Source organism: Diuraphis noxia, unplaced genomic scaffold (genome assembly GCF_037042655.1).
Source record: "Diuraphis noxia isolate RWA-SAM2 unplaced genomic scaffold, SU_Dnox_SAM2 contig0002, whole genome shotgun sequence".
Taxonomy (NCBI): Eukaryota; Metazoa; Arthropoda; class Insecta; order Hemiptera; family Aphididae; genus Diuraphis; species Diuraphis noxia.
Window position 1 is genome coordinate 66,029,369 of NW_028301712.1, and position 15,562 is coordinate 66,044,930.

The 15,562-nt window shown below is 33.1% G+C and overlaps 1 protein-coding gene across 4 annotated transcripts in view; it reads right to left on the reverse strand.

Annotated features, from left to right (window-relative positions):
- The window catches only part of LOC149058811 (uncharacterized), a 182,783-nt gene that overhangs the window by 21,898 nt on the left and 145,323 nt on the right, over positions 1-15,562 (reverse strand). Inside the window, exon 1 of one of the 4 annotated variants that reach the window (XM_089218598.1) lies at positions 8,662-8,817. The exons of the other annotated variants lie outside the window; for them this stretch is intronic. Within the exon in view, the coding sequence (XP_089074724.1) occupies positions 8,662-8,754 (93 nt within the window). The 5' untranslated portion in view covers positions 8,755-8,817. Of the gene's footprint in view, positions 1-8,661; positions 8,818-15,562 lie in introns of those variants that run through there. 4 annotated transcript variants of the gene reach the window in all.

Here is a 15,562-nt window from a genome sequence, read left to right on the forward strand (position 1 = left end):
GTCGCGCCGAAAGCTCGTTAATAACGCACCTATCACCGCACTGGCGGCGGCGGCGACGTAAGGGCGCTCCACCCCGTGTCCAGTATTACACCGCCGCGCACCAGCCACCCGCCGATAGAGTTTTAAGTCCCGACGTGATTTAGCCCACCGTGATATATATGTATATATGTGTGTGTGTGTGTGCGTGTTGTGTGTTTATGTATGTATATAAACGTGTATATACTCACCACCGCCTTTATTATTTATATATTGTTTTGTATATATATAATATGCGCGACGCGATAGTTTACCACGCGAAACATTTTGCGCAGGGAGAAAAAGCAAAAAGAAAAGAAAAACAATAATGTACACGCACGCTGCAGACTCCGCAGACCGAATCTCGTTTGTGTCGAAATTAATTGTCTGATCGGGGAGGCCTCGGGTCGTTAAGCATTGCAGAAATTATAACGGGCTCCTCACGTTGAGCGTCTTATGCGGCGGTGCACCTTCTACTACTACTACTACAGGGTTTTTCGTTTTAATTGTAATATTATTCATTTTTTTTTCTTACATTGGTTTTCAAAGCCCTTTATAATATTATTATATAATATAATAATAATTATCATGTTACATAAACTTCGACATATATATTTCGTGTTATACAAGATAGTCGTGTTATTTATATATAGGATACCTACCTAACGAGAGTATACGCGTGTATACATATTTTACTCATACATTTAATGCGTACGGTGTATGTATACATGAAAAAATCTTTGCTGTGCGCGCGGTGTTAACGGATTCCATGTAGTTGACGGTAAAAATTATACAGAATTCATTGTAATAAAATATACTATGCAGGTTAGGTATACCTAACACATAGGGTAACCATAAGGTAATTTTTAGTGGTAAGAGACTAAAAAAACTATTTCAAAACCTATTTATAGCATATAAAAAACTAAGTTGGTATTTCTTGAAAGTGATAAGCATCAAGCAAAATTCTATGGTATCAAGTATGGTGTAAAATCTAAAATAAATGTATGAATTCTTCAAAGCATATTTAATTTGTGTTTGTATGTTCGTTATCTTCTAGGGCGCCCTTGCTACTTATGAACACATGACAAAATAATATAATTATTTATGCTGCAGTTTTAGCGTTGCAATAGGTACGTATACCCGGCTAACTAGCGTATGCGTGTAGGTACACACGCGTCGTGTGAGTCTCAAAAACTAAATGTGTGTGTTGTATTTTTATTGACGCTTCAAGGGCAACGCCGTAAATTTATTATTCTTATGACGACAGCGCATTGTTGCATAACGGCTACAACGAGACACTAGCTGTGAAGCAGCTTTATTATAATATATATAGTGGAGGTTCCTACACATATTACGCACTAAAGTTGATATTCCAACAAATCGGTACACATATTATTATGGAAGGTACCTATAATATTACTGCTGGTTAAAGTGCTTACTATAGCCTACACGCATATGTAACGTATATAGCTTACTAAAAAAAAAACTGAACCGACAATAAACGCGTACCTACACACGCGCGATGCAGTCTTATTATATTAATGGACTGCTTATTGCAACGAATGTAAATTATTCAGACGAGGTTAATAATATATAGGTACTAAGTCATGTGCTGGTACACGATTTTTTATCATAATGATTATATTATATATGCGTGAAATTTTTTTCATAATATATATTTTCTCTAAATATGACATCACGGTTTAAATAAGTAGTTCTATTGATATACCTACAATCTACGTATTAGACGAATTTATTTTGCACATTATTGATTTGCCTGTTTGAATTTTGAAGATCACCTGACCTTTTCAGTATAAAATTGGCATTGTTTACTTATCGATTACTTCTAAATACCATTATATATCATATATTTGTGCGTGTGGTATCAAAAGAAATTCATAAAAATATTATTTAATATTGTAACATATTATCATGTACCTACTACAGATGAAAAGAATTTCAACACGATTAATGAAATTTTGCGCATACCAACATACTTTCCAAAATTCAAGTATATAACTAACGCCAAGTCTCATAAAATAACAACGGTTTACGGCACTCGATATTCGAGCGAAAATGAATGAATATTTATTTATGAGATTCGAATGATTCGATATAGACTATACGGTAAATTAGATTTTGAATAGAAAATGTATATAATTTTAATGGATAATTTATCCTAAAAGGTACATTTTTCATTTCACATATAATATAGGTATACCTTAGTCTCGATATATACAAATTCCCATGGACTCCAACCAATATTTATAAAAATAACAAAGACGATGATGACTATATTATCAAATTTACTAAAAAATAAAACACCTTAGATTGAAAATATCCGAACACAAATAATTTTCAAACATTCTGCAGAGGTGTTCAAAATTTCAAACGATATTTTATGATAGATCTATTTTAAAAGATTAATTATTTTCTGTACTGTTTTTAACTAATAGAAAAATATTTATTATTCAATATTTAAGTACATAATATATTCTAATTAAAATATTTCTCGTAGAAAAATATATCATGATTGATTAGGGTCAAATGTAGTGGCGTATGACCTATGATCTTGATCTAAACCCGATTTTACTCGTAGGCAATTTCCAAATTAAATTATCATTCAAACTCCTCGAGTTTACACAGTTCCACGCTATAAACTTTATAAAAAATATATATATATAACATCAGATAATAGATAGTGTTGGTATAATATTAAGGTCACGTTTTTTTTTTAAAATTAATGTAAACTTACTATAATAACATTTAACTCTATTAATTAACGTAATATTAAACAGCGGAACAATTACACGCAAGTGTCCATACCATAAACAGATATATAGGTACCCAACACGCCCAACAATTCAGTAACATCATAGTTACTTTATTGTAATTCGCCGTATAAGTATAAAATGAAATTGAAATGGACTATATAATATAATATTATTCATTAGTGATTAAATGCGCTTAGTGTCGAAATCCAAACGAAACGATGCTTTATTATTTTATACTTTTATGTTTATTTAAAACACATATTTTAGTACGCTTTCCAGACATGATCAGATGATCTATGTGTTTTATTTATTCATAGCCATAACAAATACTACAATTAGATAACACCTATATTTATGGTATTAATGCGTAGAAAATGTATAGGTACCGCGATTTGTATCGCAATTGTGAGTATATAGTAAATTTATCATTAAAAAATACGGTTGCATGTACGCCGTTGTACGTCATGACGATCATTTGAAATATTATAATTTATAACAAACGTGCTAACGATCGGAACTAACGGAAAGTAAATGCACTTATCTATTTAATATAACTTCTAATACCAGTAAAATAAAAAGTATAACGGTAACACTAAAACTCTTCCAAGTTATAACAATACAAACGTCCTGAAATAATTTGGAAAATATATTGAAAAATATTTTTGTAGTCATAACTATTTATAATAATAATTCGTAATTGTTGCACGCATTTATGGGCTAAATGTATTGTAACAATAATTATATTATGTATGGTAGAAACAGACATGAAAATAAAAAACCGGTTCTCGGACACGATTGAGCTATCAGACGAGAAAACATAGGTAGGTAGTACTATATAATATGTATCATAACAACGAAAACCCTTCGCGCGACAACGACGTTCTCACCGTGGCCAATCGTCCCTCGCCGAGCGCGATGAGTATTCATTATATTATTGTATAGTGATATAATAATTATTATGCACGATATACATATTATTATTATTATTATTATCATAATCATCATTATTATTATTATTATTATGAACTGTGTCGATATCCGGATGGGGTTGACAACGTCGATTTCTATCAGGTTCGCTAATTATTATAGACAATAATAATTAAAATATAAAAGGCCAACACGAATTTACCTGTAATGCACCCCCGGAAGCGTGGACTCGACGGACGCAATGCTACAACCATGTAATATCATATCATCCCGGGACGCAACCGGTTGTAGGCGGCAAACTTAAACCAAAAATAAACTCTCGCGCACTGCACCTCCGGATTCTCGCGTCAGTATCTACGTAGGGACTACTTCTACGCGCGCAATCGAATCGAATTGAAAATTAATTACGATAATACCGCGAAAATTCTCGTTTGTTTTAATGCGATAAAACGTCGACACGTCGAGCGCACCGTCACCGTCGTACATCGGACGCGTATTGAAACGCCGGTCGTGCGCGCGTAGTGTGTGTGCGCGCGCGCTCGCGTATTTTTTTTTATTCCGTTCCGCCCCGCGACCGTGTTGCCCACACCGACGACGATCGCCCGCCGCCGCTGCGACAGCCGCTGCAGCCGTCGACGTCGTGTGTACACTCATCGTCACCACCGATCGCTCGCTACCGTATTCACTCATATATGTATATATAACTATATCTTGTGTGTGTGTGCTCACTCGTATAGGACAAATCCTAGTGGTGTATATGCTTTTGGTGGTGGTAGTTGGTCTATAACGTAATACGAATCGTATTACACACGAGCACACGCGCACCCTTGTTTACTCGACACGGCGCGACGACGACTCTCAACCACCGCCATTCGCAGACCGGGTTCACATTTAGGACACCGAGACTATGATATATTATTATAGGTATTGTATATATATATATATATATATAGGCACAGCGACAGTATAGATGTATTTTTGGTTTTAAGTTTTTGTATCGTGTTTTATTATATTTTTTTGTATTATATAGGAAGCACGTATACACCTATATTATATAATACGAGGTTTGATCCTCCCTTATACAAAATATACATGTATACGATTATGGTACAGGAAAAAAATTGATCTCCATTATACCCTCATTCAAAATACGAATATAATATTATGTTGTGGACCCTTAATCTATTATAGACTTTTCCTTCTGCTCAACATCGATGTATGGAGAAGTGTATAATGAGAATGCAATCATATATAATATATAAGTAATTATTTTAAGTCTACAAATATTTACGTTATTTTATTTTAGTTTTTATTTATGATAATATCGTATAATAATTTTAAATTAAACAAAGAGATATATCATAAATTCATAAATCATTTTATACCTATATGTATATTATCTATTTATTCTTGTCACACATATATGAGTCAAATGCATTTTATCATCTTATTTGGATTCTACCTAAGTATTTTTCGTTAAAGTCTTAGGCTTTTACTATATAAGCTTCAAACAATATGATAACTATAGGTACCTATATCAGTGCACAATGCGTTCACCAACTTTGATACAAATTTTCAATATTTTTTGAAAAATGTAGGTAGTTTCAAACTTAAATTGTATTATCTTTCTTATAAATCTCAAAAAATATGACAACAAGTGGGTGAACGACTTCTCCTTATGCGAGCTTTCACTATTCTGTTGTCAAAAAGTTCATACGTATATTATCGGTACCTACGCATATAAATAAGTTTATAAAAATAAAAATTTGGCATTGTTAACTTCGGTTGCAGTTTTAATAAGCACCCGTGTAATAGTTTTGGCCAAAAAAATCCAATTATGAATCAAAAGCGTTTGCTCATTATACTATACATATAAGACATTGTATTATATATAAATACAACTTTTATTTTTGTATTCCATAAAGCATTATGCAAGACGCCTTCAGCAGCGGCGTATGTACAAGTCTTACGTGGTAGATGAACACATGGAAAATAAAAGCAATTTTTTTGCACCGCCGCGGTACGGTGGTTTTTTTCATTGTATGCGACGTTTCTCTCGGCCAAATTGTCAAGTCTGGTTTTATTTCTATATTTTTCCACCAAACATACTTGGCACTGATTGCGGACGTTCATATATATATATATATATATATATATATATGTATATTGTATACACACACGCTCGGGAGATTTCCCGTCCACACCCATAACGCTGCTGAACGCTGAAAACTATTTATTATATGTTCTCGTTTCCACGAGTATACGTTGTACGATAAATCGTATAAAATTATATAAAATATAAAGCGCGCAATAAATTTCCTTGAATAATATCAATCATTTATGATATTGGGAGTATAGGCAGAGGAATGAGGTGTATATTTAATGTTTCGGTAGGTATTAACGGAAAAAACGTAGATTCGCGCGTTAAAAATATTTCGTGAAATCTATCTTGAAACATAATCGTAGGTATAATATTATTATATTACACATAATTAGATGTGCGGAAAACTTGGTTTTTAGTTTCGTGACATCGAGATACCAATATGGTTACACACCGTTTAAAACGGGTAGTAATTACATGAATGTATATATAATATTATTATACAAGTACGCAGAAACATTCATCTCGTACGGTCACACGATATACGCGGTCGATAAGAATATTATAGTTTTATTATTCGCGTTGTTTTTTATTTCCACACACAACATTATTACTGCTCAGAAATAACTCTGTTGACGCGATTTAATTGAGACCGCCGCTGGTCGCATAGGCACTACTGTATAATACTGCAGTTTCTCAGATGATCGGAATAATCTTAAATAAATATAAAAATAAAATGATAAGCACAGATCATAGCATTAAGGAATTATAGATAGTATTCGGCTATTACACGAGGTTTTAAAATCTATACTAATATTGTTTTGACACCGTGTTGTAATGATATTCGATGGATCTACATAGGTAATATACAAATAAAATTATAGATTACCGATATAAAAATTTTAAAAATCCTAAGAGGTTTGGTAGTGTTTTAAAACTTCTCGGAGTGTATAAGGAAAAATCAGTGGAAGAAACTTTACTCCACCCGTTTTTAGATAGGAAAATATAATGTTACGTGATTTAGTTGGTAACTCTTGAGCCAAAAACTTTCTAATAAATAACTATATCACTTACAAACAAATTTAGAGTGCATTTGTTTTGCTTTATATAAATTACATTTCTTTGTCGTAATGGAACGACAAACTTGTGTTACGCGAGTTTTTATTTGTACATGCGTACTTTATGCAACGATAATCTCAAAGTGTTTTACACTTAAAAACCTTCCAATAATAGTAAAGAATAATTTTAGTTTTAAGAATTAAATTTTATTATTTCTGATAGAATAATCCATAACATAGATTTTTAGAAACGGATCCGAAAGGTGAATTTGTATTCTGTATACTGTATATTAATATAATAAACGCACTTTATACGTTCATCATTCCACCTAAACGAGAGGGAAGGGATAATCACTTCGTCGTCGTCTATATGCGATGCCATAATGCCATATAAAGAATTCTAGAGACACCCTTTCAATATGTCCCCTGTTATACACGCAAGATATAATATAATACTAATATTTTTATTCTACTCGAAAAACTGCACCTTTCGATTTCATACACACCATCACGTCGTCACCGTGACATGTATTATTACCGTTCACGTTTTCAATAGCTAACTAATTCTTATCTAATATTTACAATAATATATTACAAAAGGAGGTGGACGCGCGTAGCGTAGTTTTTATTTTTCGTTCAACTGTGAGAACTTGCAGCAATTAAATACATTTCATTCCGACCCGTAGATACGCTTTATGTATACATATAAATATATAATATAACATAACACGTTCGTGTGATGCGTTAATTCGATTAATTATTTATGAACGGGACACTTCCTTATTCGAATCGCTATGTGCGCACACACACCGCTACAACGGTAGTCGTATTCGATCGGACCGGACGTGCTTTTATAGTACTCGTTTAACAGGGCGCATTATTATTACTATTATTAAACACACATGATTTCCAATTATTTCGCTAAGATAAACGCACGCAAGTTACCTATATACATATTTCTATACATTATCTCGTACATAAATATATTATCAAAATCTGCACACGCTTATTTACATTTGAAAGCAGTTGCACACGCTATGGACTTATAAACGTAATTTAAATGATTGACCGGAAAACAAATTTTACGAGAAAAAATGTACTATTTCAACTGTAGATAAACACTATTTTAAATAGAAAAATTATTCAGCCTGAATATCAATACTAATTAATAAATTAACTGATTGACTATCGCGAAATTAATAGATATTTTCTAATAATCGAGTTAACAGCTAGTATTATTTATTCAATAATTTTTTTAATGAATTTAATTAATATAAGTAAATTAATTACCTACATTGTGTAACAATCACTAATAACATATCCGTTTGGTTAGTAAAAAGTTCAATTACTAATATATTCTAAAACAAAATGTTTACTTCAGTTAAACGTGAGAAGCATTTATATTATACATCATAATGTCGCACAAACACTACATCAGGTGAATATGAACTGTTATATTATAAAATGATGCGTATGCGTTCTATCGAATTCAAGTGGTAGTATAGTATAATGTCATCATACCATATACTGTAGATGACAACAAATGTTCAAATAATCTATAATGTTCACAACGAACTGTTTTTATTTAGGTATATGCGTTCGACAAATTTTACGATCGTTGCTTCATTAAAACCAACAACAATGTTAATACAATGTCTTGTACAGTCAATCATGATCGGTGACCTGTTGTATTTTTCGAAAATATTACTATTATACACCCACTCGCCTAAGTCTTACTAGGAAAATACTTAAAGAAGACATATTCGGAAAATTATGTGCGACTTACCCCGTGACTACGTAAACAAACGACGACTCCAGCGGCGGCGGCGGCGGACAGACGACACGCGGACGACGACGACGGGAAATTCCGCGGAGACATAATACTACCAACGCCGCGAACGACGGTCACCGGTGTTGTGACGCGATGACGGCTACAGCAGAAAACGACAACGACAACCGCGGTCACACCACCCCGCGCCCCCACACACGGGAGCTGCCAATCAATGTTCATTTCATGGCTATTGAACGGCGGAGAAGAATGAACGGGAGACCGGACGAAGAGGAGAAGAATAATAACGAAGACAACGACTACGACGACGACGACGAGAAGAGAGGATAGACCGCGCAGCGACGTCTTCGGGCCGCGTCTGCCAGGTGTCGCGTCCACCCACGCACGGGGGTCGGGCCTTGACGGCGACACAATGCACCGTCCGCCGCAGGGTATATAGCACGGACTCGCGTACATAATACATATAGCTGGTATATAAACAGAGGTATATACCAGGCATTGTACATGACTAATATATTCGAAGATCGTTATTGTTATTGGGTTCATTCATCATCGCCGCCCGAGCCGTATAGAGAGGGGACGCGTGGCGTGTATAGGTGCGCACACTGAGCTAAACCCACGGCAACCTGGGAGACGTGCATTTTTTTCTTCGTTTTTCTCTTTGTTTTTTGGACATTTTTGCCCGGCGGAGATGTGTTCTGGTATCGTAACGTCTATATACTTTTGGCCGTGTGAGTATATAGTATATATATATATAATAAAGTATATGCATTTGCACCCCGCGGGGTGAAGTATCCAGAAAATATATGAGTGCGCGTCGTTTTTTAGCTTAATCAACGTCAAAACGATATCTAACGCTTGTGTTGTGCACGAAGCAATATTACAGTACCTACATGTATCCTAATAATACAATATATATAAGGGAGCTGCGGGACACGTGAGAAATTAACCGACTATACACTCGACAAGATGGCGGGTATAGAAGAAATGACGTTGCCACCACAAACACAAACCTATTCATTTTTTTCAACTGAATGATGAAAATTACGTTTCCTATAATATAGGAATATTATATTATTACACAAATTGATGTCCTAAACTCTTCAGTCGTTCGTATGCACGGTTGATTTTCTTGCATATATGCGTTATAAGTATATATTGTTAAATAATTTTTTTTACATTATAGGTACATGTACTGTTTAGTATTTAAGTCACTGAGATGACACCATATAATATATATGACATTAAAATGTATTTTTATAAGTAATACTTATAAGTATATATTGAATTTAAAACGTGTTTCAGAAATTCGTTAAAAATATGTAAGTTTCTTCTTTTTTATTTTAGCGTGTGGTCTGTTAATTTCGAATAGAAAGAGAGAAAAAGTTGTTTTTAGTTTCGAAATAAATTTTGGGATACATTTTTATCGATTTCAAAAGAAAATGAATTATAAACTTTCTGAATATGCTTATAATTTTTATAGTGATGACCAAAAAAAAAAAAAAAGAAGAAGAAGAAGAAGATAATAATATAACACACATATAAATATTTACTATTGCGACTATTGAGTTGCGTTTGAAATTTGAAATTTTAGAATGTAAACAGCTCATTTTTTATATCATACAGAATAAAACGTGATATTTTTGTGCAAATTATGTAGTTAAATAATGTAAAAGTAATAAAATGTATTTTATTTATGACTAAAACTATCTATTACATCCAATTAAATATATATAGTTACTACAGAACTACAGAGTCTATTTCCACAAAGCGGTTATCTATACTTCATACTTTTTATTCCATCATACCATAGGTATTTTCCTTCCAAGTCGTTTGACGCAAGAACAATAATATGAAAACTAATATCAGAGCATAAGATATAATATTTGTTAAATAATATTTTCAAAAAAATTACATTTTTTTACTATTTTGGATCATACTATTTTTTTTTCTATGTTTACCTTTTTAAATTACAATATACGATTTTAATTTCATAGCCTGAAGCAGAATATTTTTCAGAATAATTCTATTTAGGTACCTATGGAAATCAAATAATATCATATGATCAGAGAATATCAGAGAATTTAATGTTTAGATAAGGATAACGGTAAGTATATACACTGCGTGAAGCATTAATACTTTGAGTGAATTAAAGTTATTCCAATTGACCATTATTCAAAATTTGAATCAGAAAAATCCAAAATTAATGTTCTTTGGAATTTTAAATGCAAAATGTATGCTGTGATTTCAAAAAGTTAAAAAATAATGAAGATAAATCTTTAAAACTAAAAATTAAAAATGTAATCAGTTTTTAAAATAACTATTGCCTTTCGTTAATACAATTATTGTATATCAATTATACATATATATTATAGGTACAATGACACATCATATATAAATATATTTAAGATATAATATTTTATTTCATCACGTTTGAAATAAACTACACTAAACTATAAAAGATATATTTACCTAAATTATCACAATATTTCCATATATTTTATACAGTCGCTACCATTTATCAATTAATTGGCGGGTGGGAGAGAGTAGAGAAAAATAGGCACTTTATTAATTATACTTTTTCGTTTCATCAACTCGCAGTAGCATGAACGTTATCACACGTATAAAAACACATAATATATACATATATCCATCACATAGCAAACAAGCCCGATCGGTTTTTTTTCGCGTTTAACACACGCACTGCACACACTATTAATATTTGTATTTACAGGCCCGACATTTTTTTTTCAGTTATATCCCGTGTTTAATTACCATCATCTGATAAAACAACAACACGCATTATTAAACGTAATGTCAGATCGATATCGTACTCGTTTATACGGCCCGTGGGCGCGTTATGCATATTATTATACCTACAATACCTATAAAAATGTTTTGTCAACGTGAAACCTAGTCCTCAAATGATGTATATAAGTACTTACATTATATATCTAAAATATACACACACTCACCGCAGACTACACATTGATTCACCTGGTATATACATGATAATACTATAGCGAGATATCATACATACCTATAGTATACAATAGAGAAACAATAAAGTCAACAAATTTGCATACGCGCGCACGGGGTACTATACAACACCGGCCTCAGGTAAGTGTGTTTGGTCATGAAGTGTGGAGAGGTGTCTGTGCATTATTTTCATTGTTCCGTTTTTTTCCTCGGTTTATTAGGTCAGTAAAATAAGCTCTTATATATCGTCAAAATTGTGTGTGTGTGTGTGTGGTATGCGACAACTGGCGTGTGCCGCTGTCGGTCTGCCACAAATAAGCTCATTTATATTATAGGGATATAATAATGATAATATTATGTTTAGACGTCTGCTGCAGCAGTAGTTTAGTCCGACAATAACGCGACCAATTTTCATCGAAAACAATACGTAGGTTGGACGGACAACCCGATATTGTCTTTTCGGCTTTGTTTTGTTCACGTCCACTGCAGCAGGACGAGACAGCCGAGCTGCAGCTATATACCAGATACCTACGCTAAAATTGTACGAGCACATAACAATAAACGCTTGTATAATAATAATAAGCAGTTTATGAGAGACTCGTCAACAAATGTTTTTCAAGTACTCTCGTATTATTAACGAGCAAACTTTATTTTTCTCAATTGTTCTCTTATACACCCAACTCCAACCATTAGCTTTCCTCGTCATTCCAACACGGCATTTTATTTTAATTTGATGAATAATTAGTCATTCCCTATAGTAGTATAAAAGTTAAACATACTATTATATTAGATAATTTATCTGCAGCAGTGTGTTAACAATATAGTTTTTGTTTATAATTTGATTTTATATCGTTCGCATATATTTTATATCGTTTCACAACAAACGGTCGTGCAGTCTAATTATTTAAAATTACCTAATTAAATTACGTTTACCTTTTTATTATAACGATGAAAAAAGTTGGCGTGACAAAATTAATGTAATAATGATACATCACTGCTATCGGTGGTATATAAATGCAGAGGTAATAATGTATACAAATTCACACGACGACGAGTGTTATATTAAATATTATTTTAATTGTTTTACTTATATTAAACGCATAAACTGGAATTTCGCAGTAAATATTGGCTATTTTGGTGGAAAGAAATTTGAAAATCTCGTTTTTATATACATAATATTATATCAGTGACCAATGCGTCGTCGTGCGGGGTGAAAGAATGAACATATAACATGTTTAAAAAAAAATATCACTAGCGATTCAAGCGAAATGGCGGCAGTGTTACGCAATATATTCGTCCGAAATTCCATCCCTGCGGGTCGTTCATAATAATATAACATACATGTATGCATGTAGGAGAAAGCCGGTCCGGTCCACATGCGACTGCGGCAACGTGTCACATGTCGTTTACGGAAACGAACCGTCAGGATTTTTAGATGTCCCTCACCACCCCACTACACTACTACAGTTTAGACAAAGTACATAAATTATGATACATCACGTCTCCAGCATATACACTATATAGTTTGTATCACGAATATGATGTGACATAATATATATATATATATATATATATATATTATAGATATATTTTTAACGCGATTTCAATGTAAAAATACAACATTTTTGTGCGACACACTCAGTAGAATAATATGTATACCTATCTATACACCCTGCAGTACGGGTTACGTGCGTGAGTGCGTGTTTTCGGTAGTCGAGTATATGATACCTATATATACAGGGTGATTCTTTTAAGTGGGTACACTAATTAATTCAAAAAGTATTTAATTTTTTCAAAATATTTTTTTTAAAGGTTTCAAGTTGTTAAAAAACCAACGTTTTTATTAGAAAATTATATTTTTAAATATTTTTTATCCTTATTATTTAAGTTTTTTACTTTTTTGAATGACAACATAGAGTTTTAATTTCATATTCCAAAGCAGAATATTTTTCTAAGTATTTTGATTCATAAAAATCGAATTTAGGACGAGTAGGTAGTTAATGAGTTATATGTATTTAAAATGTAGACAAGCGGAGTAACCCCATACCACTCCAATCTGCCAATCTAAACTTTAAATACTTATAACTCAAAAACTACTAGCCCTAAATTCGATTTTTATGAATCAAAATACTTAGAAAAATATTCTGCTTTGAAATATGAAATTCAAACTCAATATTATCATTCAAAAACTTTAAAAATGATAAGAATAAAAAATATTTAAAAATATAATTTTTTAATAAAAACGTTGGTTTTTTAACAACTTGAAATCATGTAAAAAAATGTTTTGAAAAAAATAAATACTTTTCGAGATAATTATTGTACCCACTTAAAAGAATCACCCTGTATATTTATTATGAATGTATGATACTCAATATAGGTGTGTGATGGGTACCTATATGCATACGAATCGATCGGCGTTCGCGAGTTAAAATAAAACGAGAGAGATATTTGATGTATGTGTGCGCACGTGATAGAGGGAGAGGGAGAGAAAGTAGGGTTGTGATGGGGAGAGAGGAAAGAGAAAAATGTATCCCCTCGCCCGCACTCACCAGGGCGTCGGCGGAATCATATCGAATACCTCCTAGCGGGGGGTCGAAATTCGGATTTTCTGTTTTATCGCCGGGGCACACAATGTATATAAGCTCCATTGTTCTTCTTTATTTGCGCTCGTGGCGGATACGTCGGGGGACGGGGCCCTGCAGGGGCTGGATGCACTATATAATAATAATAATAATATATATACGTAGGTATACGCGCGCAGGACTGTACGCCGGAAACATTTTCCGTTACGGCAGACTAACTTTCACCGCACCCGCCAGCCTGCCCGACCGCCCACGACCGACTCCTCTCTCTGCTCTAGACGTATTTATGAGCTTCGCCTATATATTATGCGACGATATATATATATTTCTGTGGCAGATACACACATATATAATATTATATATTATATATACTTAAAGCCTTTGCCGACGGGGAGGCGGTAAGGCATTTTTTTTCCGACTTTGCTTTTTTTTTTCTTTCCGTTTTTACTCCGCAGCAGTTCACTATCAGTCCGAATTTATTAAAAGAGTTTCCGTATCATACGCGAGCGCCAGAAATGTTTCCGTAGGCACCGGAGGCGACGCCGCGCCTGAGAGGCCACCGCCACCGAAACGGTACATAATATACAAGACGGGAATGAGAGAGTTGAAAACAAAAATTGGAATTTAAGGTGTTCCGGTGCAGTCGACAAGGCGGCGCAATAAAAATGTATGAATTATTAAGACGACCGCGCGGATCGGATAGGATGCTGACACCCATCGCGTTGTCATCGCTTCTGCAGTTGATGACGCGCGCTTGTAAAATATGTATTTGATAAAATACAGGAAGTAACCCAATATGAAACGACATATACGTATATATATATATATATATATATATAATATGCATAAATATATTTTATTATATTATATTGCTGAAGATTCCTGACAAGAAATACATACATACCGTGTATACTATTTATGATCATTGATCAATGATCATACAATATGATTAATATTCAAACATAGAAAATTGTGTATTATATTTCAATATTATAATATTAAGTAGTATTTATTTATATTATAGGGAACATTTCCCCTTGAGCAATAATTTTCAGCGCGTAAAAGCTGGCTGTAAACATACAAATACATACTATTATATTAAGTTTGTGTGAGTATTTACTATTCATAATAAATGCGTTTAAATCGCGATATTTAGTCGATTAAACCGTGTGCATATTAAATGAACCTACACGAATCATCCCGCAATGAATTTAACACGGGATTAAATACTACAACGGGAGTATAGATAAATATTTTTTTTGTTTTGTTTACTCTCACAATTTGGGTCAGTAAAAGTTATATAATCGAATCAAAACAAGCATTAAAAAAGCAATTAC